General features: G+C 42.4%; 1 protein-coding gene across 2 annotated transcripts in view; it reads left to right on the top strand.

Moving 5' to 3' along the window:
- LOC132395819 (protein phosphatase PTC7 homolog) overlaps positions 1–20,741 on the top strand; it is a 143,415-nt gene extending 122,674 nt beyond the window's left edge. Inside the window, exons 5-6 of one of the 2 annotated variants that reach the window (XM_059972906.1) lie at positions 9,513–9,642; positions 14,758–20,741. In XM_059972906.1, coding sequence (XP_059828889.1) covers positions 9,513–9,642; positions 14,758–14,816 — 189 coding nt within the window. In that variant the 3' untranslated portion in view covers positions 14,817–20,741. Of the gene's footprint in view, positions 1–9,512; positions 9,645–14,757 lie in introns of those variants that run through there. The other variant, XR_009512756.1, reaches the window with a different exon arrangement.
- Positions 20,742–26,271: the final 5,530 nt, after the last annotated feature.

Genomic DNA, 26,271 nt, shown 5'->3' with positions numbered 1-26,271 from the left:
CTGAGAAGTGGCAGATGGAGTTCAACCCAGATAAGTGTGAGGTGGTTCATTTTGGTAGGTCAAATATGATGGCAGAATATAGTATTAATGGTAAGACTCACGGCAGTGTGGAGGATCAGAGGGATCTTGGGGTCCGAGTCCATAAGACACTCAAAGTTGCTACGCAGGTTGACTCTGTGGTTAAGAAGGCATACAGTGCGTTGGCCTTTATCAATCGTGGGATTGAGTTTAGGAGTCGAGAGGTAATGTTGTAGCTATTTTGGGCCCTGGTCAGACCCCACCTGGAGTACTGTGCTCAATTCTGGTCACCTCACTACAGGAAGGACGTGGAAACCATAGAAAGTGTGCAGAGGAGATTTACAAGGATGTTGCCTGGTTTGAGAAGCATGCCTTATGAGAATAGGTTGAGTGAACTCGGCCTTTTCTGCTTGGATTGCCGGAGGATGAGAGGTGACCTGATAGAGGTATACAAGATAATGAGAGGCATTGATCGTGTGGGTAGTGTTATGAAGGTACCACAGCTCTGAGGGGCCGAAGGAGCGGGAGCAGCCCCCTCCTTCCGGAGAATCGCAAGATCGCTATTAATTCAGGACTCGGAAGTGAGAGACAATGCAATGGTTTTGACCATTGTTCGTAGAGGCACCTGTGTCACGTGCATGTCCCGGCTACGTGACAACTACCATGGGCATGAATACCCTCGAGCAATGTGGGGGTGGAGATTGCATCACCCTACTTTGATGGACAGCCACAACTCAGCAGGTAAAGATAAAAGAGGGCTGCAGGAGGTGGTACCCCCAGAGAGAGACGCTCCCGAAGAACTCGATCGCTTAACGCTCCCGTGAAAGCTGGAAGCCGTGCAACACCACGTGCGCTCCTAGCTCCTTTGGCCTAGGGAGTGGGTGGCTGATGATACCGAGAAAGACCTCACATTAACAACGGGGAAAACAACGCTCCCCTGATTTAACGGAGTGGCTGTGTAAAGACCCAGGCAAGTTCTCTTTTCGTTTTCACCGATCCCTCTAAAACACGTGAAACCCAGCCGGAGGGCAAAAGTCTGCAGACTTCTGAGTGACTTTTATATTTCCAACGGACAATATATTATCCCCTAGACAACGTCGGGATTATTTCATAATGATGATTATTGCTATACCCGCGTTTTAGATTGAGTTTTACTGACATATACGATTTGAATGTTTGTATTAACCCTGCTTTTTGTGCTCCCCTTTTGAATAAAACGTTTGAAAATAGTGCCATCAGACTCCAACGGACCTCTCTATCTTTGCTGGTGAGTTATTCAGTTACGGGATACGTAACAATAGTCAGAGGCTTTTTCCCAGGGCTGAAATGGCTAGCATGAGAGGGCATAGTTTTAAGGTGCTTGGAAGTAGGTACAGTGGAGATGTCAGAGGTAAGTTTGTTTACACAGAGAGTGGCGAGTGTGTGGAATGGGCTGCCGTCGGTGGTGGTGGAGGCAGAAACGATAGGGTCTTGAATGAGACTCCTGGATAGGTGCATGGAGCTTAGAAAACTAGTGGGCAATGGGTAAGCCTGGGTAGTTCTGAGGTAAGGACACGTTCGGCGCCGCTTTGTGGGCCAAAGGGCCTGTATTGTGCTGTAGGTTTTCTATGTTCCTATTGTCTCGGATCGTAGGCCACATTTCTCATCACATTTCTGGAAGGCTTTCAGTAAACTGATAGGGGCAACGGCCAGACGGATGGAACCAACCAAGATTTAGAACGTACCCTGAGATGCTTGGCCTCGGAAAGGTCTGATGCGGGCAGAGGTTGGCCACACACCTTACAGTACTTGGCGCATGGAATGTTGCCGTTCAATTGCCAGAGTGGTTATCCTCCACCTCTCTTTCTGGAACAAGAAACCAAGGTTGGGGTCCGTGCAGCAGGGCTTCAGGTTCTTGGATCATTGCGATCTCCCTTTGTAGGAGGTACCTGTACAAAAGTGATGGGTTGCACCTGAACCTGAGGGGGTCCAATATGCTTGTGGGCAGGTTTTAAACTAATTTGGCAGGGGTGTGGGAATGAAAGTGAAGGGGCACAAGATGGGACAGATAGCGTGCAGTTAGAGTGTCAGGAAGAGCAGGTAGATGATTGCAACCAGCAGGATGTCATATACATAGGGAATCAAAAAGGGTAACAAATACAATACCCAAAGTGTTATATCTCAATGCATGGAGCATAAGAAATAGGGTGGATGAACTTGTTGCATTATTATAGATTGTGGCCATCACTGAATCGCAGCTGAAGGATGGTTGTAGTTGGGAGCTGAATGTCCAAGGTTACATGTTGTATCAGAGGGATAAGAAAGCAGGCAGAGTAGGAGGTGTGGCTCTGCTGGTAAAGAATGGCATCAAAGCAATAGGAAGATGTGACATAGGATTGGAAGATATTGAATCCTTGTAGGTTGAGTTGAAAAACTGCAAGAGTAAAAGGACTCTGATGGCAGTTATATACAGGGCTCTCAACAGTAGCTGGGATGTGGACCACAGATTACAACGGGAAATAAAAAGGGTGTGTCAAAACCGCAATGTTATGGAAGACATGGGAGATTTTAACATGCAGGCTGATTGGAAAATCAGGTTGGTAATGGATCTCAAGAGAGAAAGTTTATTGAATGCCTACAAGATGGTTTTTTTTAGAGCAGTTTGTCATTGAACATACTAGGGGATCAGCTATACTGTATTGGGCGTTGAGTAACGAACCAGAGGTGATTAAGGAGCTTAAGGTAAAAGAACCCTTAGGAGCAGTGATCACAACATGATTAAGTAAAACTTGACTACTAAAGTGAAGTCTGACATAGCAGTATTTCAGTGGAGTAAAGGAAATTACAGTGGTATGAAAGAGGATTGTATGAAAGAGGATTGTGTGCATGCGCCGGCCATGCACGCAGCCTGTTACAGCCGCTCCGACTAGTTTTCTTACTTATATTATTTGTTGTATTTTTTTCTTTCACGGTAACACGTCGAAGCTGCACCCTCTCTAACATGCTGGTGGAGAGAGTTTTATTCTAGTTTTTAGCACTGGAAATATTTACATTCGGACACGTCTCATTAGCGCAGCAGCAGCATGGTCACATTGTTTATTCCAGGGACCAGCTGATCGTGCTTAAGCCGGCCAGTTTAGTGAACAGAGTGGCGGATACCCCTGCTGAAATCTGGAAAAAAACACACAGAGGATGCAGAGGGGGGTCAAAAAGGCGAGGGAGGAGGACCGGGACGAGACAACAGAGACTTACGGAGAAGAGGAGTTATAAGCCGTGTGTCGCCTCTCTCATTATGGGCAATGTGAGATCGCTGGGTAATAAAATGGATGAGTTGTCAGCGCTAGACAGGAGTCAGAGGACATATCGGGAGAGCAGTGTTATGTGTTTTACTGAAACGTGGCTGCACGAGGACATACCCGACCAAAACGTTTCCATAGAGGGCTTCCAGACCATTCGGGCCGATCGGAATTGCACTGAGAGCGGTAAGCGTAAAGGAGGGGGGCTTGCTGTTCTGGTTAACAACAAATGGTGCAATCCTGGTCATGTTACGATCAAGAAACGTGTCTGTAGCCCGGATATTCAACTTTTTGCTGTTGGACTCAGGCCATATTATTTGCCAAGGGAAATCTCACATGCAATTGTGGTTGTTGTGTACATCCCTCCCTCTGCCAACTCGACATCGGCATGTAACAGCATTCACACCGTCATAGCCGGACTACAAACCCAGCACCCGAGTGTCCTCATTACCATCTCGGGGGACTTCAACCATGTTACCATGGCTAGAACACTGCCCAACTTCACGCAGTATGTGAGCTGTACAACCAGAGGGGAGAGGACCCTGGACTTGATGTATGCTAACGTTAAGGATGCATACAGCTCCTCTCCCCTCCACCACTGGGAAGGTCAGGTCACAACCTGGTGCATCTCAAACCCTGCTACGTGCCTCTGGTGAAGAGTAAACCTGCAACCTCGAGGTCAGTGAGGAAATGGTCGGGGGCGGCTTATGAGGCACTCCAGGGTTGTTTTGAGGTGACTGACTGGCAGGCACTCTGTGAGTCACATGGAGAGGACATTGATGGGCTCACAGAGTGCATCACTGGTTACGTTAACTTCTGTGAGGACTGCAATGTTCTGGCAAGAACTGTCCTTTGTTATCAAATAACAAGCCATGGGTAACAAAGGACATTAAAGACATCCTGAACGCTAAAAAGAGGCTGTTTAGAGATGGAAATAGGGAGGAGCTGAGGACAATACAGAGGGACCTGAAAGCCAAGATCAGGGAGGCTAAAGACAGGTATAGGAGGAAGCTTGAGTGGAAACTCCAGCAGAACAGTATGAGAGAGGTCTGGAGTAGGATGAGGACCATCACTGGGTTCCGGCAAACTAGCAACAGAGGAGCTGAAGGCAGTGTGGACATGGCCAACGAACTTAACCTGTTCTACAACAGATTTGACACTGTGGCCTCGGCCCATCCCCCACATGGTTCATCTGATGTTGGCCCCCAACCAACACATACTCCACTCTCCCCTCCTACCCCTCCTCGCAGCCCCCACCCTGCTCTCGTGACTACACCCCTCCCATACCTGAAACCACCACGGTGGGCTGAACAGGTGAGAAGACAGCTGAAACGTCTCCACCCAAGCAAGGCTGCAGGCCTGGATGGTGTCAGCCCCAGGGTGCTCAAAGCCTGTGCCCCCCAGCTATGTGGAGTACTTCACCATGTCTTCAACCTGAGGCTGAGTCTCCAGAGGGTTCCTGTGCTGTGGAAGACGTCCTGCCTTGTCCCTGTACAGAAGGTGCTGCGCCCCAGTGGCTCCAATGACTACAGACCGGTGGCATTGACATTCCACATCATGAAGACCCTGGAGAGACTTGTTCTAGAGAAGCTCCGGCCTATGGTTAGGCCACACTTAGACCCCCTCCAGTTCGCCTACCAGCCCCGACTAGGAGTTGAGGATGCCATCGTCTACCTGCTGAACCGTGTCTACGCCCACCTGGACAAGCCAGTGAGCCCTGTGAGGGTCATGTTTTTTGACTTCTCCAGTGCGTTCAACACCATCCGCCCTGCTCTGCTGGGTGAGAAGCTGACAGTGATGCTGGTGGATGCTTCCCTGGTGTCATGGATTATTGATTACCTGACTGGCAGACCACAGTACGTGCGCTTGCAACACTGTGTGTCAGACAGAGTGGTCAGCAGCACTGGGGCTCCAAAGGGAACTGTCCTGTCTCCCTTCCTCTTCACCATCTACAACTCGGACTTCAACTACTGCACAGAGTCTTGCCATCTTCAGAAGTTTTCTGATGACTCTGCCATAGTTGGATGCGTCAGCAAGGGAGATGAGGCGGAGTACAGGGCGATGGTGGGAAACTTTGTCACATGGTGCGAGCAGAATCATCTGCAGCTTAATGTGAAAAAGACTAAGGAGCTGGTGGTGGACCTGAGGAGGGCTAAGGCACCGGTGACCCCTGTTTCCATCCAAGGGGTCAGTGTGGACATGGTGGAGGATTACAAATATCTGGGGATACGAATGGACAATAAACTGGACTGGTCAAAGAACACTGAGGCTGTCTACAAGAAGGGTCAGAGTCGTCTCTATTTCCTGAGGAGACTGAGATCCTTTAACATCTGCCAGACGATGCTGAGGATGTTCTACGAGTCTGTGGTGGCCAGTGCTATCATGTTTGCTGTTGCGTGCTGGGGCAGCAGGCTGAGGGTAGCAGACACCAACAGAATCAACAAACTCATTTGTAAGGCCAGTGATGTTGTGGGGGTGGAACTGGACTCTCTGACGGTGGTTTCTGAAAAGAGGATGCTGTCCAAGTTGCATGCCATCTTGGACAATGCTCCCATCTACTCCATAATATACTGGATAGGCATAGGAGTACGTTCAGCCAGAGACTCATTCCACGGAGATGTAACACTGAGCGTCATAGGAAGTCATTCCTACCTGTGGCCATCAAACTTTACAACTCCTCCCTCGGAGTGTCAGATACCCTGAGCCAATAGGCTGGTCCTGGACTTATTTCCACGGCATGATTAACATTATTATTTAATTATTTATGGTTTTATATTGCTGTATTTCTTCACTATTCTTGGTTGTTGCGGCTGTAATGTAACCCAATTTCCCTCGGGATCAATAAAGTCTGTCTTTCTGTCTGATTGAGCTAGCCAAAGTAAATTAGCAGGACTTGCTGGCAGGGATGACAGCAGAGCAGCAATGCTGTGAGTTTCTGAGAAAACTGAGGAAGGTGCAGGAAAGATGTTTTCCAAAAGCGAAGAAATACTCAAATAGAAGAATAATTCAACAATGGCTGACAAGGGAAGTCAAAGCTAATGTAAAAGCAAAAGAGAAGGCTTGCAACAAACCAAGAATTAGTGGGAAGACAGAGGATTGGGAAGCTTTTAAAAACTTAGAGCAACTAAAAGAATCATTAGGAGCGGAAAGATGAAATATGAAAGCAAGCTAGCAAACTATATCGAAGTAAAACCTTTTTCGTGTATGTAAAAATAAAAGAGGAATGAGAGTGGATATAGGAACTCTAGAAAATGAAGCTGGAGAAGTAATAACGGGGTCATGGAGATGGCAGATGAATTAAACGAGTAATCTGCATCAGTCCTCACTGTGGAAGATACGAGCAGTGTGCCTGATGTTGTAGTGTGTGCAGGAAGAGAATTGAGTGCAGTTACAATTACAAGGGAGAAGGTGCTCAAAAAGCTGGAAGACCTAAGGGTACATAAGTCACCCAGACCAGATGACCTGCACCCTAGTATTCTGAAACAGCTAGCGGTAAAGATTGTGAAGGCATTAGTAATGATCTTTCAAAAATCATTGGACTCTGGCATAGTGCCAGAGGATTGGAAAATTGCAAATGTCACTTCAATCTTACTCAAAACAATTCACAATACTCAAGGTGCCTTATAAAACCTCAGCATCACATTCCTGCTCTTGTATTCTTGACCTCATGAAATGAATGGTAACATTGCATTTGCCTTCCTCACCACTGACTCTACCTGCAGTTTAACCTTTAAGAGTTCTGCACAAGGATCCCAAGTCCCTTTCCATCTCACATTTTTGGATTTTCTCCCCTTTAGAAAATAGTCTGCACATTTATTCCTACTACCAAAGTGCATGACCATGCATTTTCCAACATTGTACTTCATATGAGGAAAGTTTGATAGCCCTGGGTCTGCTCTCACTGGAATTTAGAAAGATGATGGGGTATCTCATTGAAATCTTTCAAATGTTGAAAGGCCCAGAGAATAGATGTGGAAAGGATGTTTCCCATGATGGAGAGGTTTAGGACAAGAGGGCACAGCTGCAGGATAGAAGGGCATCCATTTAAAACAGATGCAGAGAAATTTCTGTAGCCAGAGGAATTTGTTATCTCACGCAACTGTGGGGGCTAGGTGGTTGGTGTATTTAAGGCAGAGATTGATAGGTTCTTGATTGGACACAGCATTAAAGGTTACAGGGAGAGGGCCAGGTTGTGGGGCTGAGGAGGGGATAAAAGGATCAGGCCGATGGGCCAAATAGCCTAATTCTGCTCCTATGCCTTATGGTCTGTAAGATCTTGTCCAATGCTGCCAGGAGAAGTCAATGAGGGCAAGAAAGACTTTGCTGGCTTGGAGAGCAGAGACCAAGACAAACCAGAGGAGAAGTCTGGTTCCCAAGTTATAGCCTGGGGAAAAAGGTCAGGCTGTCCACTCATGATTTGCCTCTCCAAGTGGAATCTCGAAAGTTGGCGCCCAAGTTCAATGGTCCCTTTGCCCAAGATCCTGAGGAAAGTAAACCCAGTGGCTTACACCTTGCAGCTCCCCAAGACCCTAAAGATCAACCCTACCTTCCCGATCTCTAAATTAAAATGTGTCTCCAACAGACTCTTAGCCCTACCACCATTGGCCCCGCTGCCACCCTGGTTTATCGAGGGGGATTGGATCTTCACGGTGAAAAGAGTTTTAGACTCATACTGTTCGAGGTGGTTGGCAATACCTAGTGGACGGAGTGATTTGGACTGGAGGAATGGTGCTGGGTGCCAGAAAGAGATGTCCTGGATCTGACTCTCATCCACGATCACTATCGCTGCCTCTCCAAGTAACCAGGGCTGTCAGGTGTTGGTCATAGGGGAGATGTTCCTGTTACAAGACACTGCCAAACATGCCAGCTTTCGAGATTTAAATGCTCTAACTCTCTGGATTATGGATAACTGGCCCAGCCTCTTCAAGTGCTTAAGAAGTCACGTTAATTGATATTCATGTTTTGGGGTCCAAGAATTGTCTAAGGAACACCTGAATATAGGTTCAGTACTCAACTGTAAGCCTACCAGTGATTTCGTCTAGTGTTTGTTTTGTGCTCAGTTTCTTGATCCTGTTTGAGACCGTGTCTCGATCCCAGCCTCGGATACTGCAGTATTTGGGTCCGAGCCATCTTCATCACATCATCTAGGTAAGTATACAGACAGGAGAGGTTCTGAGAGCTATAGGATAAATACCGTCAAATAGAACTAGCTCACTGAGCAACACATTTGATGAGTTGTGTCTAAGGGACTGTTTCCATTTTGTATGATATATTGGGGATGCATAGGCCTCCGTTAATCTTGATAGACCGTGGATTTGTGCCTTGGAAAGTTTTTCCAGGGCGCAAGCCTGGGCAAGGTTTTTTTATGGAAGACTGGCAGTTGCCCAAGCTGCAAGTCTCCCCTCTCCATGCCACCGATGTTGTCCAAGGGAAGGGCATTAGGACCCATACAGCTTGGCACCTGTGTGGTTAAGTGCCTTGCTTAAGGATACACACACGACCTCAGCTCGAACTAGCAACCTTTAGATCACTAGACGAACGCCTTAACCGCTTGGCCACGCATCAATTGGGGACCATATTGTGTAAGGAATTTCTATTGCGTTCTCTTATGCAGGCTAGGTGTTTTATAGCTGCATGTTATGTACAAAAGAACTTCAATTTTCACTAATGGAAGTAAATTACATTTACTGTGCATGATATAATGATTGGTTACTTGCTCATTGTTTATTTCCATTGGTCTCAGTCCATGTACTTTTCTGTCTCTTTCTGGAAGCTGGTAGGCATGTGAGAATTAATGGGCTGAGGGGTAAGGGAACTGAGAAGAGGATGGGATATATGTGTCTGCTTTGCTGGATTCTAGCATGGAACCAATAGGTAATGGTCCTATGTGTGGAGATAATGAGAGTATGTTTCTTTTCATCAAAAACATCAACATGACTGACAATGCAGCTGGAGCTTTCCATGTTGGATTCAGGATTCATTTGGCATTGACAGGTGACTCAAATTAAGAAAGGCTGTGTGACAGCAATTAACTTTTTGTAGGAGAGTCTCTCCCCGTACAACTTCTCCAGGAGGGAAGTCATTGCAGTATGTACTGTGTCCAATAAATTATGTCAGCCAATCATTTTTACCAAAATAACCAGTGTAGACAATTTTATTATGGATAAATATTGCTGTAAAGATCATTTTATTCAACTTGATGGTGATGTTTTGTTACAGGATTCTAATTATGAGAGCATGAAAGAAACAGTGCAGAACATAGCAGAACAAGCCCAGCAGCTAGCATATGATCCGAACTACATGTCCCCTTTTGCACAGCGTGCCTGTGAGAACGGGTTAAATGTCCAAGGTAAGCACTTTGCTACTGTGAACAAAATAAAATTCTGGGACATATTGATCTGCAGAGGTTTCTGGCTGTGGATTTATGGTCATACAGTGAGAAGTCATTCATGTGATTCTTCAGAACATCCTTTTTTATTGCAATTTGTTGCGTGAAATAGAATTGAGTTTAGCCTAGTTGTTTGTATGGCTAACTTCAAGTATCAAATCTATGACAAAGCAAATTCGGAACTATTTGTATTATTGACATGTTCTGCTCTTGTGGTAATAGAGTCATAAAGCACAGTCTCACCCACCTTCAGTGGAAAAAGATTGCTTGCATTTACCCTACATAATTCTGTATACCTCTCTCAAATCTCCCCTCATTCCTCTATGTTCTAGGGAATAAATCCTAATCTATTCAACTTTTCCTTATAACTCAGTTCTTCAAGTCCTGACAACATTCTTGTAAATTTCACTGCACTCTTTCAATCTACTGACATATTTCCTGTAGGGCAGTGACCAAAACTGCACACACTATTCCAAATCAGGCCTCAGTAATGTCTACGTAACACCCCAATACAGTACTTTGATTTATGAAGGCCAATGTGCCAGAAGCTTTCTTTACGACCCTATATACCTGTGATGCCACTTTCAGGAATTATTGAACTGTATTCCGAGACCCCTTTGTTCTACCACATTCTTACCATGGTTTGTCCTCCAAAAGTGCAAAACATCACACTTGTCTGCATTAAATTCCATCTTTCATCCCATTTTTCCAGGTATTCCAGATCCCATTGCCAGCTTTGATAGTCTTTCTTCATTTCCCATTTCACACCCAATCTTTGTGTCATCCACAAAATTGCTGATCCAGTTTACCACACTGTCACCCAGATTGTTGTTGATATAGCTGACAACAATGGACCCAGCACTGACCCTTGCAGCACAACACTAGTCACATGCCTCCAGTCAGGGAGACAGCCATCTACTACCACTCTCTTAGCTTCTCCCACGAAACCAGTGTCTATTCCAATATACTGCCTTATCTTGAATGCCAAGTGACTGAACTTTCTTACCCAACCTCTCAAGCAGACTTTTGTCAAAGGCCTTGCGGAAGTCCATGTAGGCACTATCCACTGCCTTGCCTTCATCAACTTTTTAGGTATCTTCCTCAAAAAATGCAATAAGATTAATTAGATTAATTGTGCCTACCATGCACAAAGCAATGTTCACTATTCCTAATCAGTCACTATCAATTGTAATATTTATATAAAAGGTCCCTTAGAATACCCACTGCTGATGTCAAGCTCACTGGCCTGTAATAACCTAGCTTATTCTTAGAGCAATACGTACAAACAAGCTGGATGAACTCAGCAGGTCAGGCAGCATCCGTTGAAAGGAGCAGTCAGCGGATGCTGCCCGACCTGCTGAGTTCATTCAGCTTGTTTGTATGTGTTGATTTGACCACAGCATCTGCAGTGTACTTTGTGTTTAGAGCCTTTCTTAAGCAACAGAACATCAGCTATTTTCCAGTGCTCTGGTACCTTGACCATGGCTAAAAATGTTTTAAATGTCTTTGCAAGGGTCCCTGCAATCTCTACACTAGCCTCCCACAGGGACCAAGGGAACACCTTGTTAGGCCCTAGGGATTTAGCCACACTAAGACAGCAAACACCACCTCCTCTGTAATCAGTTTGCAGTCCATGACTTCACTGCTGCCTTGCCTTGCTTCTATAATTTCTGTTTCTGTCTCCCGAATAAAATAGTGATGAAAAAAAAACATTTAAGATCTCCCCCATTTCTTTTGGCTCCATGCATAGATGACCACTCTGATCTTCCAGGGCACCAATTTTGACCCTTTCTGTCTTTTTGCTCTTAGTATATCTGAAAGCCCTTCGGATTCTCCTTCACCTTGTCTGCTTGAGCAATCTTATGCCTTTCTTTTAGCCCTCCTGTATAACTTCATGGGCTTCATGAATAACTTGTCAACTTCCCAACTTTGCTGAAATGTACACATGCAGTGATAAGAGGGGAAATAGAGATGCTCTGATTTACTCATAGATCAGTCAGCATTCCACAATCTGGATACCTCATAATCTGGAAGGGAAGTATAGACTTTTTGTGTGGTGGTGCTTTGAGTTGTTGTTTTATATATGCTACAGTGGCTATTTGAGTTGACTTTTTGCATTTTGTTTTTTGTTTGTCTTCAATGAATTTTTTCCAAGCAAGATATTACATATATAGAAAGAGCAGGGAAGCACGGTAAGCTTGGTGCTGCCGGAATAGGACAGTGTGAACATACTGGCCTGAAATTCCTGTCTTTGTGCTCTGATTTCCAAAGGAGAAGCGCAATTGACTTCCTGCTCTACTGCTGTTGCTCTGAGTTTGCAGGCAGCAAACGTTTTGGCTCAGTTACTGACTAAAGTTCCAGTAGTATCTTTGTGAAGTTAATGCAGTAGTCTCAAATATTGATCAAGAAACAGGGATTTGAATTCCACAGCAACAGCTTATTTAAATTTTTGTTACTTAGAAAGTGGCGCCAGTAATGAGGCAGTACAGGTTGACTATTACAAATCCAGAATGATTGGGACCTGAGCAGTGCCGAAATAGTGATTTTGCCGAACCACAGGTGATTAGGTTAGGATTAAATAAATAAACACCTCTAACCCACTTGATGATCACCTCATTATCACTTGACAATGGATTGAATTAATGATGTACAGTTCTGTAGCAGGTAGATACCCTAAACATTTCTCTTTACTAGGAGTTAATATAAGACAGTTTTGTCCACATTGTAGATCTGCTTGGGTCTTAAGTATTCATCAGAAACTAACATAGTGAACTCAATAGCTGCTTCCTTATCTGTTGACCATTTTTCACCACACACTGCACGAAATTTTATGCCATGTCGCTGCTTGAAATGCTGAAATCACTGTAATCACACTCATCATCCAGTCCTAATTCTTCTAGAAATAATGTAGCTTGTTCTTTCACCATCTCTGCTGACAGTTATATGCCTTTGTGATGTGGAGTATCAACCACTTTATGAGGACTTTATCTAGTTGTGACCATCTTCCAACTTTTATTATTTTTCTTACACAGATCTGTGTTTTTGATTCACTGTCAGCAAAGAACTGGAACAACTTTTCTTTTTAAGACCATAAGATATAGGAGCAAAAGTAGGCCATTTGGCCCATCGGGTCTGCTCCACTATTCAATCATGGGCTAATCTAATTCTTCCAGTCATTCCCACTCCCCTGCCTTCTCCCCATACCCTTTGATGCCCTGGCTAATAAAGAACCTATCTATCTCTGCCTTAAATACACCCAATGACTTTGTCTCCGTAGCCGCTCAAGGCAACAAATTCCACAGATTTACCACCTTCTGACTAAAGTAATTTCTCTGCAACTCTGTTGTAAATGGATGTGCTTCAATCCTGAAGTCGTCCTCTTGTCCTGGAGTCCCACCATGGGAAATAACTTTTCCATATCTAATCTGTTCAAGCCTTTCAACATTTGGAATGTTGCTATGAGATCCCCCCTCATTCTCCTGAACTCCAGGGAATACAGCTCAAGAGCTGCCAGACGTTCCTCATACGGTAATCCTTTCATTCCTGGAATCATTCTCGTGAATCTTCTCTGAACCCTCTCCAATGTCAGTATATCCTTTCTAAAATAAGAAGCCCAAAACTGCACACAGTGTGATCTCACGAGTGCTGTATAGACCCTTAACATCACATCCCCGCTCTTATATTCTATAACACTAGAAATGAATGCCAACATTGCATTCGCCTTCTTCACCACCAACTCAACCTGGAGAATAATCTTTACAGGATTCTGCAAAAGGATTCCCAAGTTCCTTTGATCTGCATTTTGAATTATCTCCCCATCTAAATAATAGTCTGCCCGTTTATTTCTTCCACCAAAGTGCATGACCATACACTTTTCACCTTTGCATTTCATTAGCCACTTCTTTGCCCATTCCCTTAAACTATCCACTTTGTATCTTTGTATCATAAACTGTGGAAAAGCCGATGTTGTACAAGTTGCATATGCTTTTCACAAATACACCATTGTCAAGTTTTTTCAGAACTTACACCTTATCTTCCTCAAAGGAAGTATTTCTTATGGCTTTACACCATTAGAAGTACTTCCTTTATTCAATGAAGTCATTTCTAGGGCAAGATAGTGCAGGTTATTAAAAATAAATGCAGAATAACGCAGAGAAACAAGTTGCTTTTTTAAAAAATTGTGCCAACAGCTGATTCTGCTAACAGTGCCGACAAAACAGTGGTGGCAGGTTGATGCAGCAATGCAGGATATTTGAAATTTGGTTGCAAAAATAATGTGAACCAGCAGTGGAACCAGATTACTGATTGCCAGATTCGAGGTGGTTGACCTGTATGCTATTGGAATTGATTTGTCACATTAAAAAGCTTGCTTTGCATACTATTTGTGCAGATCAATTGATTACACAGTGTGTTGAGGTAGAACAAGGGAAATCAGTAACAGAATAGAGATTAAAATGTTTCAGTTACAAAGAAAGTGCAGTGCAGGTAGACAATAAGATGCAAGGTCATAATGAGGTAGATTGTGAGGTTCGGTAGTCTTATAACAGAGAATAAAACTATGTTTGTACATGTTTTAACACTCATTTGGTTGTATGATGTCCTGCAAGAATGAGTTGCCAGCACAAGTGGAACATGCAGCTCGATTTCAATGTTTAAGAGGAGTTTGGATGGTATGGTCCTGGTGCAGGTATGGGAGCAGGCAGTTTTAATGGTTCAACATGAACTAACTAGATGGGCCAAAGGGTTTCTGTGCTGTACTATGACTCTAAATGAAGACTGTCCCACAATGTGCTCTGGCAGAAAGGTGACTCCAGATTCAACAATATATTTGCTTATAAATTGCCCTTTGAAATGATTCAGAAAATACTTATTTCCGATGACATTCAAAGTTGACAGCTGGCTTTGCCACTGGTATCCACATCTATGAAAGAAATTTAAAAAATCATCAGAATAATTTTCTAGCTTCCTTTAAACATCATTCAATCAGCTTGTGAGACTAATGATATTCAGATAACTACCACGATATTATTTACCTCTGTCAATAATTCTGCATTTTGAACATAATTTCTTTTTTAGGTGGCAAACCTGATGACATCACTGTGCTATTATCAGTAGTGACTGAGAGCAAAGAATGAAGAAGAAAGTTTTGCCTCATTGGCCACAAGTGCCCATCTGACACACCCCAATCTCTGCTGTGAGAATCCCATCTCTGTTGTGGGCATCCTACTGGAGACTGTTCTCAGATGACCAACTTTTAAGGCTATTTTTGAACTATTGGGTGAACAATTTCTAATTAGTTCCAGTCATTTGAAAACAGTTACATTTGTTCTTTACTGCTTTTTGCATCCTATGAAATGTGTACTGCTTTTTGCATCCTATGAAATCCTATGAAATGTGAAAGCTTGTCTCCAAAATCTGTACCCCTTGCATTAACCTCACCCAAACATTTTTTAATCACACCATGGTAATGCCAGTTATTGTCCTTGATGACAAATGAGTCCTAGAAATCCAGCCTGTTAAAAGATGTGTTCTTTTTAAAAAATATTTTGCACTCTTGAATCACTTAATTAACTAAATAGCATTCAGGAAAAATTCAAGTGGCTTTGTTTTAAATATGGATTGGGATGAGATGCATGATATAGGGTGCTTATTCTATTTTGCTAATATCCTTTGTTCTGGGTGGACTGGAGTGTTAGTTTTTGGCTCAGTCTCTTTGGGAGAGGAGATGCCTAAGAACAGATCCAGCCTCAGTACAATATAAGATGATGAGTGAAAGCAGTGTGGAATACAGTTCTAATATGATGAAACATGCACAACTCATTAGATCCTGATAGTGAGCTAAACAGTGCCTAAAAACCCACCGTACTAGGAAACAGCCTGGGTGTACAGCCATTGTTGTAGTTGCCCCCCCCCCCATTACTCTTCCCAAATAAGTGTACTATGACAACTTTACCTCTAAGCAATGGATTCTTTAGTCTCTTGAATTGTTTGAGAGCAATCTATATAAAATTGCAGTGGGTGAGCCCTCTGCTCATTGGCAATTATTGTTAATTGGTTTAAGTTGCAAAAGCCTTATGTGAACAGCCTGGAGAGCAGTGGACAAAGCAGTTGCTTGGACCAGATCTGGAATGAGGAATATTACCAAGACAGAAATGTTCTTCTTGAACATGCTCTGAGCTTGCATTGATTTGGACATCAGGCAGTTTGCTGCAAGCCAGTGTCACACTGCAAAGTATGCAGCAGTGAGAAGAGATCTTTGGAGTGTGATGCTTGGTTAATGTAATTGTAGAACTGAGCTAGACCAGCATTTGTCACCAATGGTTAATGGTCAATCGTATTCTAAAAATACAAATGATTAGATTTAGTTCCAGATGTTTTCTTTGGAGAGTAGTTGTGAAGGAATTACACTGTTAAAACTCTTCCACAGCTGGTTGTTGCCTTGACAATCTTTTTTTAAGGACATAAAATGAGCAGAAGCTGCTTGATGATTTTTGTCACCAACATTTACATTGATGTTGTTCTCACAGTTTCAGTTTGTTATTGATTCTTCCATCACTGTCAGGTGCTCTCCTGTATCAGGGTAACTGTGCACGTAATGATGGAGTGGGGTTGGTTGGACTGTTTGCTCAGTTCTCCTATGAAATGGTCCACTGTGAATGTATCTGTACTACCTGTTAGACATGGGCTGTTCACTGGCACCAAGGGTGTTTTTCTCTTGGTCTGTGTTGGTTTACCAGCAATTATACTGAACACAGAGCTTGGAGAAATTTATATATTAGAATTTAGGGAACATTTTAGAATTATGAACATTTGCAAAGTATGAGGCAGCCATTAAAAAGCATAAATGTAACAGGTGCTGAAAATCTGAAGTGAAGCCAAAAATGCTAGAAGTACTTAACAGGGAAAGTAGCCTTTTAGGGAAAGGAGGGAAGGAAAGAGGGAGCTAATGCCTCATAATGATCTATCACAGTATTTGGAGAAGTTGTAATTTAAATGTTTTAAGGTACAAAGAATGGACAGGGCCAGGTCTGAAATCACAGTCCTGTAGGACAGGTGGAATGTGAGATGCTCTTCTGTGAGCTTCGTTGCACAGTGTGTGATGAAGATAAAAGTGGCAGGTCACTGGGATTCCTGTGCAGACAGAATAAAGGTGCTCTGTAAAGCAATAGTTTCAGTAACTCTTGAACTCGAATACCCTAGATATTTCATCCCTTCATATTTCTCTTGGTTTGTGCAATGTGTTCATTACCACTTCTGATCTTCCCCTCCGTCTATTCCTAATAACTTGTCTTCAGCCAAGGACTCAGTTTCAACTCTTTAAGTCTCCATCTCAGTGAATTCTAAGCCTGCTGTGAAGCTGAGCTCTAATGCTGCCTCTGCATCCATTTCTTTGGCCAGGTACCTTCAGACTGTGGGCCTTTTCTGCTATTCTTGATCCAACTGAATCTCTCCTCCTGGCCTCTATTTCTCCTAGATCTCTTCACCACTAACTGCTGGTGTAATACCCTCTACATGTATTCCTCTAACCTACCTTTCATGCTTGTCGTGCCACATCCTCTGAAGAGAGCCCCTGATTCTGCTGCTGAAGGTGGTGCTTTCATTGTTTGTCTACTTACCAGCTATCCTGCACAACCTGCCTGAGCCATGAAATAGTTTCCCAGACCATTACTGAGCTTATTTTCTTGAAATCCTCCCGCAACAAATTCCAGTTTCATAATTTTCCAATCCCCACTCTAAACTTCTACCTCTTTCCCAAGACCCCCAATCAGGGGAAGTGTTCAGCAGCTTATCATAATTATTGGTGTAGGATTGAGCAAAGCTATCCTATTGAAATAAAGCTCTTGCAGAGAAAGAGCTGCAGAGATGGTTTTCAGAAAAAGTTGCACCAAAGAAGTTCATAATTTTGTGGCTTTTCAAGAATTGCAATATATGTACATCATTATCTTAAAATTATCACAGGCTGCTGGTAGATGTCTGTCACTTTATAGCTCTGCAAATTGTCTGCAGTCTTAAAGGAGCTAAAGGGTGCAGGTTCGCCGAGTCTCTCAGTGCACATTGGAAGCTAGAGAGCTTGCACAATATTATTTGGTCTTTCATCCTTCCTGAAAAGGCAAAATTTTTATTTACTGTGTTGAATCAATGTGTATTTTTCAACTTTAAACCAGCTTATCTGCACCTCAGCAGCGTGTAATATAGAAACCCTGGAAGATACAAGGGAAGCAGTTTTATATGAAGGCAAGAACCATACAATTAAAGTGATTACTGTTAATATTTTGATCTGGGAATTTAGAACTACAGTTTAGTTCAGTGGGATAAATAAGATGAAAGCCTGAGGGAAAAGTTAGCAGGCTTTTTGCGGCACTGGCATTGTGACTATTTCACATATTTCTCTGCAAGATATAACTTGACTTAAGATTTGATTTTTTTTTCCTTCTGAAAAGAGCTGCTGCTTTTGAATTGAGCCATTGATATTGCTGCAGGAATATATCTGTGATTCTCTGTATATAATTTATTTGTTTATGACAGACACATGCACTACCTACATGGATTTATACAGGTGCTTTTCAGGTTTGGTTCTGCTGTAATCTTCAGTTTTAAAAAGAAAAGTCTAATTTTTGTTGTTTATTTTTTAGTCTGCAGTGGCAGTTTCTTAAGAGTCAGATATCTTTAGACAATGACGTAAACAGTGCACTTGAAAACTTTAGAACATCTCTTAATCTTATAGATCTTAAATGTTATAATTGAAGTATGTGATGCCATTCATTTTATTTATATTCTGTAATGTCAGAAACTGTTATAATGTATAGATTAACTGTGGACTCTTGTGTGAAAAAGGATCTAGTGCTCTATGGTTTACATGACAAATAAACCCTTCTCAGGCTTCCAGCCAGGTATTGGTATTTAGATATAACTGAAGTTTTGTTGACAAACTCTGCCATCTTCTTCAGATTTGATACCTGGATATGTCTAGTCCAGTGGTACTTATACACCCATAGTCCGTCCCTGCTGATTGATTAGTCCTCATCCAATCAGGCTTCTGCTCTCCTCTTTGATTACAATGGAATTTCAGTTATTACTTAGAGCAAGACCTTTGTTTTTGGTAAAATTCTTTTTCTCTAGTTTTATTTCAATAGCTTCCTTTACCAGACAGTCCCAAAAGTCATTGGTGCTGCATAGTAGTTCTGTGCCATCAAAGTCCCAAGAAGAGTTTATTCGTATTTAGATCCAATCCATCATTTTCTATAACAGAAAATTTAAAAAATTTTCCTTTTTTTATTCCTACTGAACTCTCTAGGAGAAATTGGATAAGAAACAGAACAACATCAGAAATCCGATTTAAAAAAAAATCTGTTCGGTAGCATAAATAATAGAGATGATGGGAATGGGTTATACAACATTTAAACTCAAAAGCTTTACTGAAAAATATTATCTTGTTCATTTTAATATGAATAAGTACAATCAACTATATCCCCAATATCATTTACTATTGAGCTCCTAAGTCTTTTCATCAACCCCTCTTCTGTATGTCCATCATTTTCTCACACCAGCTGTGTGTACGTCTCCCTTACAGTTTTATTACTGTCTCTCTTCCATTTCTACTGCAATCTTCTTGATCAAATTGCCCTCCTGCCAAGTAACTCCCCTTGCTTCTCCTTTTGTGCCTTCATCTTCCTCGGTTGCCTAGCCCTTTCTTTCTTTCTCTCCTTTTACCCATGACCTCTTTTCTGCTATTAGAAATGACAATAGATGCTTATTACATTTTTTCAGTACAAAGCCCAAAGTTGTATGTTTTAGTGCAAGTTACCGTTGTCTCACTCTGGGCATATACTAAATTGAAACTCAGAGCCACTAACCATTTCAGAGCTATGTACTTTCAGTTAATTGAAGCTGATATTTTTATTGTATGTTGGGTTTTCTTACTTTCGGTTGAGATTTTTTAATGCTGTATATCTATGGATGCTGAAAAACTCTGAGCTTTTGCCACTAAGACGTCAATAACTCTAGTTAGAATTCATTAATATAAATACCAAAAGAATACAATTGCTCCAGCTTTTATATTTAATTTTCTTTTATTGTGCCAAATTATTTTAATTGAGTGCATGCTGTCGACTGTTGACAGCCATGAACTGCCTGCTTTTGGGACCAAACTATTTCTTTTCTGTACTTTTCTAGCAGTTGGTTTTCAGGTTTCCTCATCCAGTGGGAAATTTGAAGAAGTCACATCTATCATTAGATATGTTGATGTAGATATGGAGATGAATTTGAACTGTATTGGCTCTTTGGATGAATAATGAGTTGTCTTGTGCTTACCTAATTTGTGCCTCTAATATCTGTAATAGTGTGTCATTTAAAAGCTTTGGAAGTTAAAATGGATTCAGAAGACCGGAAGTTTGTTGTTAAAATGTGCATCAGTGCAAGTCCTGAACACCAGTTGTACCATTGGGAACTACTGTCAAAACTGGTCTGCAACTCTTATATTTTTTAAAGAAGGCCTGCTTTTGGATAGGAACATTTGAAATATTCTTTTTAAAACAGAAGTAGAATTAGTTGAGTCTTCCAGCAGGCAGGACTCTGAATCGAGGACCAATAGTGATCAAAAATGTAACCTCCTACTTGATCTTGCAGAATACTTAAAAAGGTTTTATAAAGCCAAAGGTTTGCTTAATGGCAGTTTGCAGAGTCATGAACAGCCCTTAAGCTGGTGTATTCATGTGAAAAAGATCATATTTGTAAAATATTGTAGTTTCATTCACCATATAACCGGACATAATGTTGGGTTACTTTGTTCCATGTTTCCTATCTGCAACAAAACCAAACTCTGAAAAGCTCCAGTGGAGTTGTGAACACCTGCTTTTTTTGGGTGCAGTTATCTTTGTGCATAATAACTTATGGGAAGAACTTGTTGAATTACATCTTGTTTGTCTTCATTTGTAATTTGAAAGTCAAGTAAATTTTTCTTTATATCCAATATTGTAAAAAATAGGTTTGTTGAAATTGTTGAAGTTTGACATTCATAACTTATAAACTGTAAATCTAATTATAATCTTTATTTATTTAAACATGGTGTGTTTTGCTTTTATCCAAATTAATGTCATTCAGTGTAAAATTCTACTGCCCAAGTATGAGGGAGGAGTAAAAGGGAACAATCAGGACTTTGCATGTATTGAAATTTACCCTGGGAACATAGGCATAGGCCATTTAGCCTTCGAGGCTTTTCCATTACTCAGCTAGAATGTACCTATTATTCATGTTGACAGTGTCACAGAGCCAGAGGGCACAGAAACAGCCCACCATTCTCATGACAACCTCTTGTTTTTCTTGTATATATCTCTGCAAATCATAACAACTTAGGTAACAAAAATCAGTTCCTAATTTCAAGTGAATAGTTATTTGCAGTTTGTAGAAGAACCTCTAGTCCTGTGTACATATGTCCCAAACTTTACTCCTGAAGGGCTTTGGACTAACTTTGGGACTTCAACCACAAGAAGTGTTTAAAAATGAACCACTTGCCCCTTAAATTTCTAAATTTCCCAAGTCCTCATTCATATAAGTACTATGCAAAAGTCTTAGGGACCCTAATTTTTTTATATAATTTCGTTTTAGATGTTTATTTTTTGTCTTCTGCATTAGTGTGTCAGTAGAAAAGATGAAGTTTTAGATTTCCAAATATTCATTTTCAAACAAAATTAATGGTACAGAGAAATATTTGTATTTTGTTAAAGTAACAATATGTAAGACCACTTTTCAAATAAAAACTTGATTAATTTGTAAGTATACCGCACAGTGCATGATTAACATAGAAAACAAACAGGATGCCAATTGGTTGAATGAACTAAACTGATTAACTGAAACAGAAACAGCTGTAGAAGGAATCAAACTGGGCCAAGGACAACCAAAGTAAAAGGTGAGAGTGTGGCAGATGTGATAGTTTAACCTTCAAATAATCAATTCTTACCATAATGCCATAAGATATAGCATCAGGATTAAGCCATTTGGTGAATCAAATCTGCTCCACCATTTCATCATGGCTAATCCATTCTACCTCTCAGCCCCAATCTCCTATCTTCCCCCCTCCCGACTTCCCCATATCCCTTCATACCCTGACCAGTCAAAAATCTGCCTTTTGTAAACAGAGACTTGGCCTCCACAGTTGCCTGTGGCAATGAAATCCACTCTCTCGCTAAAGAATTCCTCATAATCTCTGTTCTAAAAGGACACCCCTCTATTCTGAGGCTGTGTCCTCTGGTCTTAGAATTTCCCACTATAGATATCATCCGCTCCACATCCACTCAGTCAAGGTCTTTCACCACTCAATGTTTCAATTAGGCCATCCTCATTTCTGAATGGCCCAGAGCCATCAAACGCTCTTCGTATGACAAGCACTTTAATCCTGGAATCATTTTTGTGAACATCCTTTGTTTCAGCACATCATAAGGGGCCCAAAACTGCTCACAATACTCCCAACTGAGGCCTCACCAATGCTTGAAAAAAGTCTCAACATTACATCCTTGCTTTTATATTTGAAAAGAATGTGAACATGGCATTTGCCTTCCTCACTGCACAGACTCAATGCACAAATTAACCTTTAGGGAATCCTGCACAAAGACTCCCAAGTCCCTTTGCATCTCAGATTTTTGTATTTTCTCTCCATTTAGAGAATAGTCTACCCTCTCATTTCTTCTACCAAAGTGCATGATCACAAACTTACATAAATGTTATCATGTGCCTTATGAAACCACATCCTTAGCAATTCACTCCAACATATTCCCAACCACTGGGGTCAGATTAATTGGCCTATAATTTCCTTTCTTCAGCCTCTCTCCCTTCTTGAAGACTGGAGTGACATTTGCAGTTTCCCAGTCTTCCAGAACCATTCCAGAATCTCGTGGTTCTTGAAAGATCATAACTAATGCCTCCACCATCTCTTCAGCCACCTCTTTCGGAACCATAGGGTGTAGTAGTCCATCTGGCCCAAGTGACTTAACTACTTTCAGACCTCTCAGTTACCAAAAAACTTTCTCCCTAGGAATGGTAACTTCACACACTTCATGACCCTGACACCAGGAGCTTCCACCATACTGCTAGTGTCTTCCACAGTAAAGACTAATGCAATAGTTACAGCTGTACACCTGCAGAAGACAAATGCTTATGTGAGAATGCTGTTCTTGGACTACAGTTCCCTCCAAACTCAAGAAGCTCAGAGACCTCAGTCTTCACCCTACCTTGTGTAGCTGGATCCTGGACTTTCTGTCAGATCACTGGCAGGTTGTAAGAGTGGGCTCCCTCACCTCTGACTCTCAGGGCTGTGTACTAAGCCCCCTCCTTTACTCTCTGTATACCCATGAATGTGTTGCTACCCACAGCTCCAATCTGCTAATTAATTTTGCTGATGACACTACATTGATTGGCCCAACCTCAAATAATAATGAGGCAGCTTACAGAGCAGAAGTCATTACCCTGACTAAGTGGTGTTAAGAAAACAACCTCTCCCTCAATGTTGCAACAACAAAGGAGCTGACTGTGGACTACAGGAGAAATGGAGACAGGCTAGCGCTAGCCCCTATTGACATCAATGGATCTCGGGTTGAGAGAGTGAACAGCTTTAAGTTCCTCAGGGATCACTGGGTGTCTCACGTGGTCTGTATGTACTGGCTGCATGGTGAAAAAGGCACAACAGTGCCTCTTTAACTTCAGACAATTAAAAAAGTTTGGTATGGGCCCCCAAATCCTAAGAACTTTCTACAGGGGCACAATTGACAGCACCCTGACTGGCTGCACAACTGCCTGGTTATGGGAACTGTACTTCGCTCAGTCACAGGACTCTGCAGAGAGTGGTGTGGACAGCCCAGTGCATCTGTAGATGTGAACTTCCCACCATTTAGGACATTTACAATGACAGGTGTGTAAAAAGGGCCCGAAGGATCATTGGAGACCCAAGTTATCCCAACCACAAACTGTTCCAGCTGCTACCATTTGGGATAGGGGGATAGATGGGGCTGAATTTGTCAGGTGTGTTCAAGAAGGATTCCTGACACAGTATGTGGACTGGCCAATGAGAGGAGAGGCCATACTGGATCTAGTTCTGGGTAATGAACCTGGTCAGGTGACAGACCTCTTGGATGGGGAGCAGTTTGGTGAGAGTGACCACAACTCCCTTAGTTTCAGCATAGCTATGAAAAAGGATAAAAACAGACAAAATGGGAAGTGCTTAACTGGGGAAGCGCTAGCTATGAAGGAATGAGGCAGGAACTAGCGAGAGTAAATTGGAAACAGATGTTCAAGCATGAAAGCACAGAAGTAATGTGGAGGGGGTTTAGAGACCACTTGTGCTGGGTTCAGGATAGGTTTGTCCCACTGAGACAAGGGAAAAAAGGGAACCGTGGCTGTCGAAACTCGTGAAGAAATTCGTTGAGGAAAAAGGAAGCATATGTTAAATATAAGATTCAGGAAGCAGGAGGGGCTCATGAGAAATATAGGGTAGCCAGGAAGGAGCTTAAGAAAGGATTTAGGAGAGGTTGAAGGGGGCATGAGAAGGCCTTGGCATGTAGGATTAAGGAGAACCCCAAGGCGTTCTGAAGAACAGAAGGATGACAAGAATGAAGGTGGAGCCGCTAATGGATAAAGAGAGCAACATGTGCCTGGAGGTGGAGGAGGTTGGGGAGGTCCTAAATGAATACTTTGCTTCAGTATTCACAATTGAAAAGGACCTTGATCAGGATGCGATCGAAATAGAGCAGGCCTGTGTGCTGGGCAGTGTGGAGATTAAGGAAGAAAAGGTGTTGAATCTTCTTAAAAACATCAAGATTGATAAGTCCCCAGGGTCGGATGTGATATACCCCAGGTTGCTGTGGGAAGTGAGAGAAAGGATTGCTGGAGCAGTAGCTATGAACCTTAAATCCTCTTTGGCTGCAGGAGAGGTGCCAGAGGATTGGAGAATGGCAACTGTAGTTCCCTTGTTTAAAAAAGGTAACAGGGAGAATGACCTTTTCTCCCTATTAAAAGGTAGGAAGAAACCTTTTATGTCTTATGTCGGTGGTGTGCAAATTATTGGAAAGGATTCTTAAGGATAGGATCTACGAGCATTTAGAGAAGTACAGTCTACTCATGGATAGTCAACATGGGTTTGTGAAGGGAAGGTCGTGCCTCACGAGACTGATTGGGTTTTTGAAGAGGTAACAAAAGAAATTGATGAGGGTAGGGCAGTGGATGTAGTCTACATGGATTTTAGCAAGGCATTTGACAAGGTCCCTCACAAGAGACTCATCCAGAAAGTCATGAGGCATGGGATAAGTGGAACCTTGGCTGTTAGGATAAAAAATTGGCTTACAGGAAGAAAGCAGAGGGTAATAGTGGAAGGAAAGTATTCTGCATGGAGGTCGGTGCCACAAGGATCTGTCCTGGTACCCCAGCTCTTTGTGATTTTTATAAATGACCTAGATGAAGAGGCGGAAGCATGGGTGAGTAAGTTTGCAGATGACACGAAGATTGGAGGAGTTGTGGATGGAACTGTCGGTGGTCGAAGATTACAAGAGGATATAGACAGGCTGCAGAGTTGGGCAGAAAAATTGCAGATGGAGTTCAATTCAGACAAGTGTGAGGTGATGCATTTTGGAAGGACAAACCAGAAGATTGAGTACAGGATTAGTGGTCAGTTACTTAAGAGTGTGGATGGATGAACAAAGGGACCTTGGGGTTCAAATCCATACATCCCTCAAGGTCGCTGCAGAGATTGATAGTGTAGTTAAGAAGGCCTATGGGATGCTAGGCTTCATTAACAGGGGATTGAGTTCAAAAGTAGAGAGGTCATGTTGCAACTCTACAAATCTCTGGTGAGACCACACTTAGAGTATTGTGTACAGTTCTGGTCACCTCATTATAGGAAGGATGTGGAAGCTATGGAGAGGGTGCAGAGGAGATTTACCAGGATGTTGCCTGGATTGGAAAACAATTCTTGAGGCAGGGTTAGCAGAGTTGGGACTTTTCTCTTTGGAGCGTAGAAGGATGAGAGGGGACTTGATAGAGGTCTACAGGATTATGAGAGGCATAGATAGGGTGGATAGTCAGTACCTGTTTCCCAGGGCACCAATAGCAAACACCAGAGGGCATATGTACAAAGTTAAGGGAGGGAAGTTTAGGGGAGACATTAGGGGTAAGTTTTTTACACAGAGGGTTTTGGATGCCTGAAATGACTTGCCAGGGATGGTGCTGGAGGCTAAAACATTAGGGATATTTAAGAGCCTCTTGGTCAGGCACATGGATGAAAGAAAATAGAGGGTTACGGGGTAGTGTGGGTTTAGTACTTTTTTAAAGGAGTATATGGGTTGGTAGAATATAGAGGGCTGAAGGGCCTGTACTGTGCTGCAGTATTCTAGTGTCTAGTAGAAATGGTACCATAGCATAAAAGTCTGGACCAACAGGCTCCGGGACAGCATCTTCCACCAGGCCATCAGACTGCTTAACTCATGCTGACACAACTGTATTTCTATGTTATATTGACTATCCTGTTGAACATATTATTTTTTATAAATTACTATAAATTGCACATTGCACATTTAGATTAAGATTTTGTTACGTACCCTGTAACTGAGT

This window comes from Hypanus sabinus, chromosome 6 (assembly GCF_030144855.1).
Source record: "Hypanus sabinus isolate sHypSab1 chromosome 6, sHypSab1.hap1, whole genome shotgun sequence".
NCBI lineage: Eukaryota > Metazoa > Chordata > Chondrichthyes > Myliobatiformes > Dasyatidae > Hypanus > Hypanus sabinus.
The sequence above is the reverse complement of the archived record's forward strand: the minus strand, read 5'-3'. Positions and strand labels throughout refer to the sequence as shown.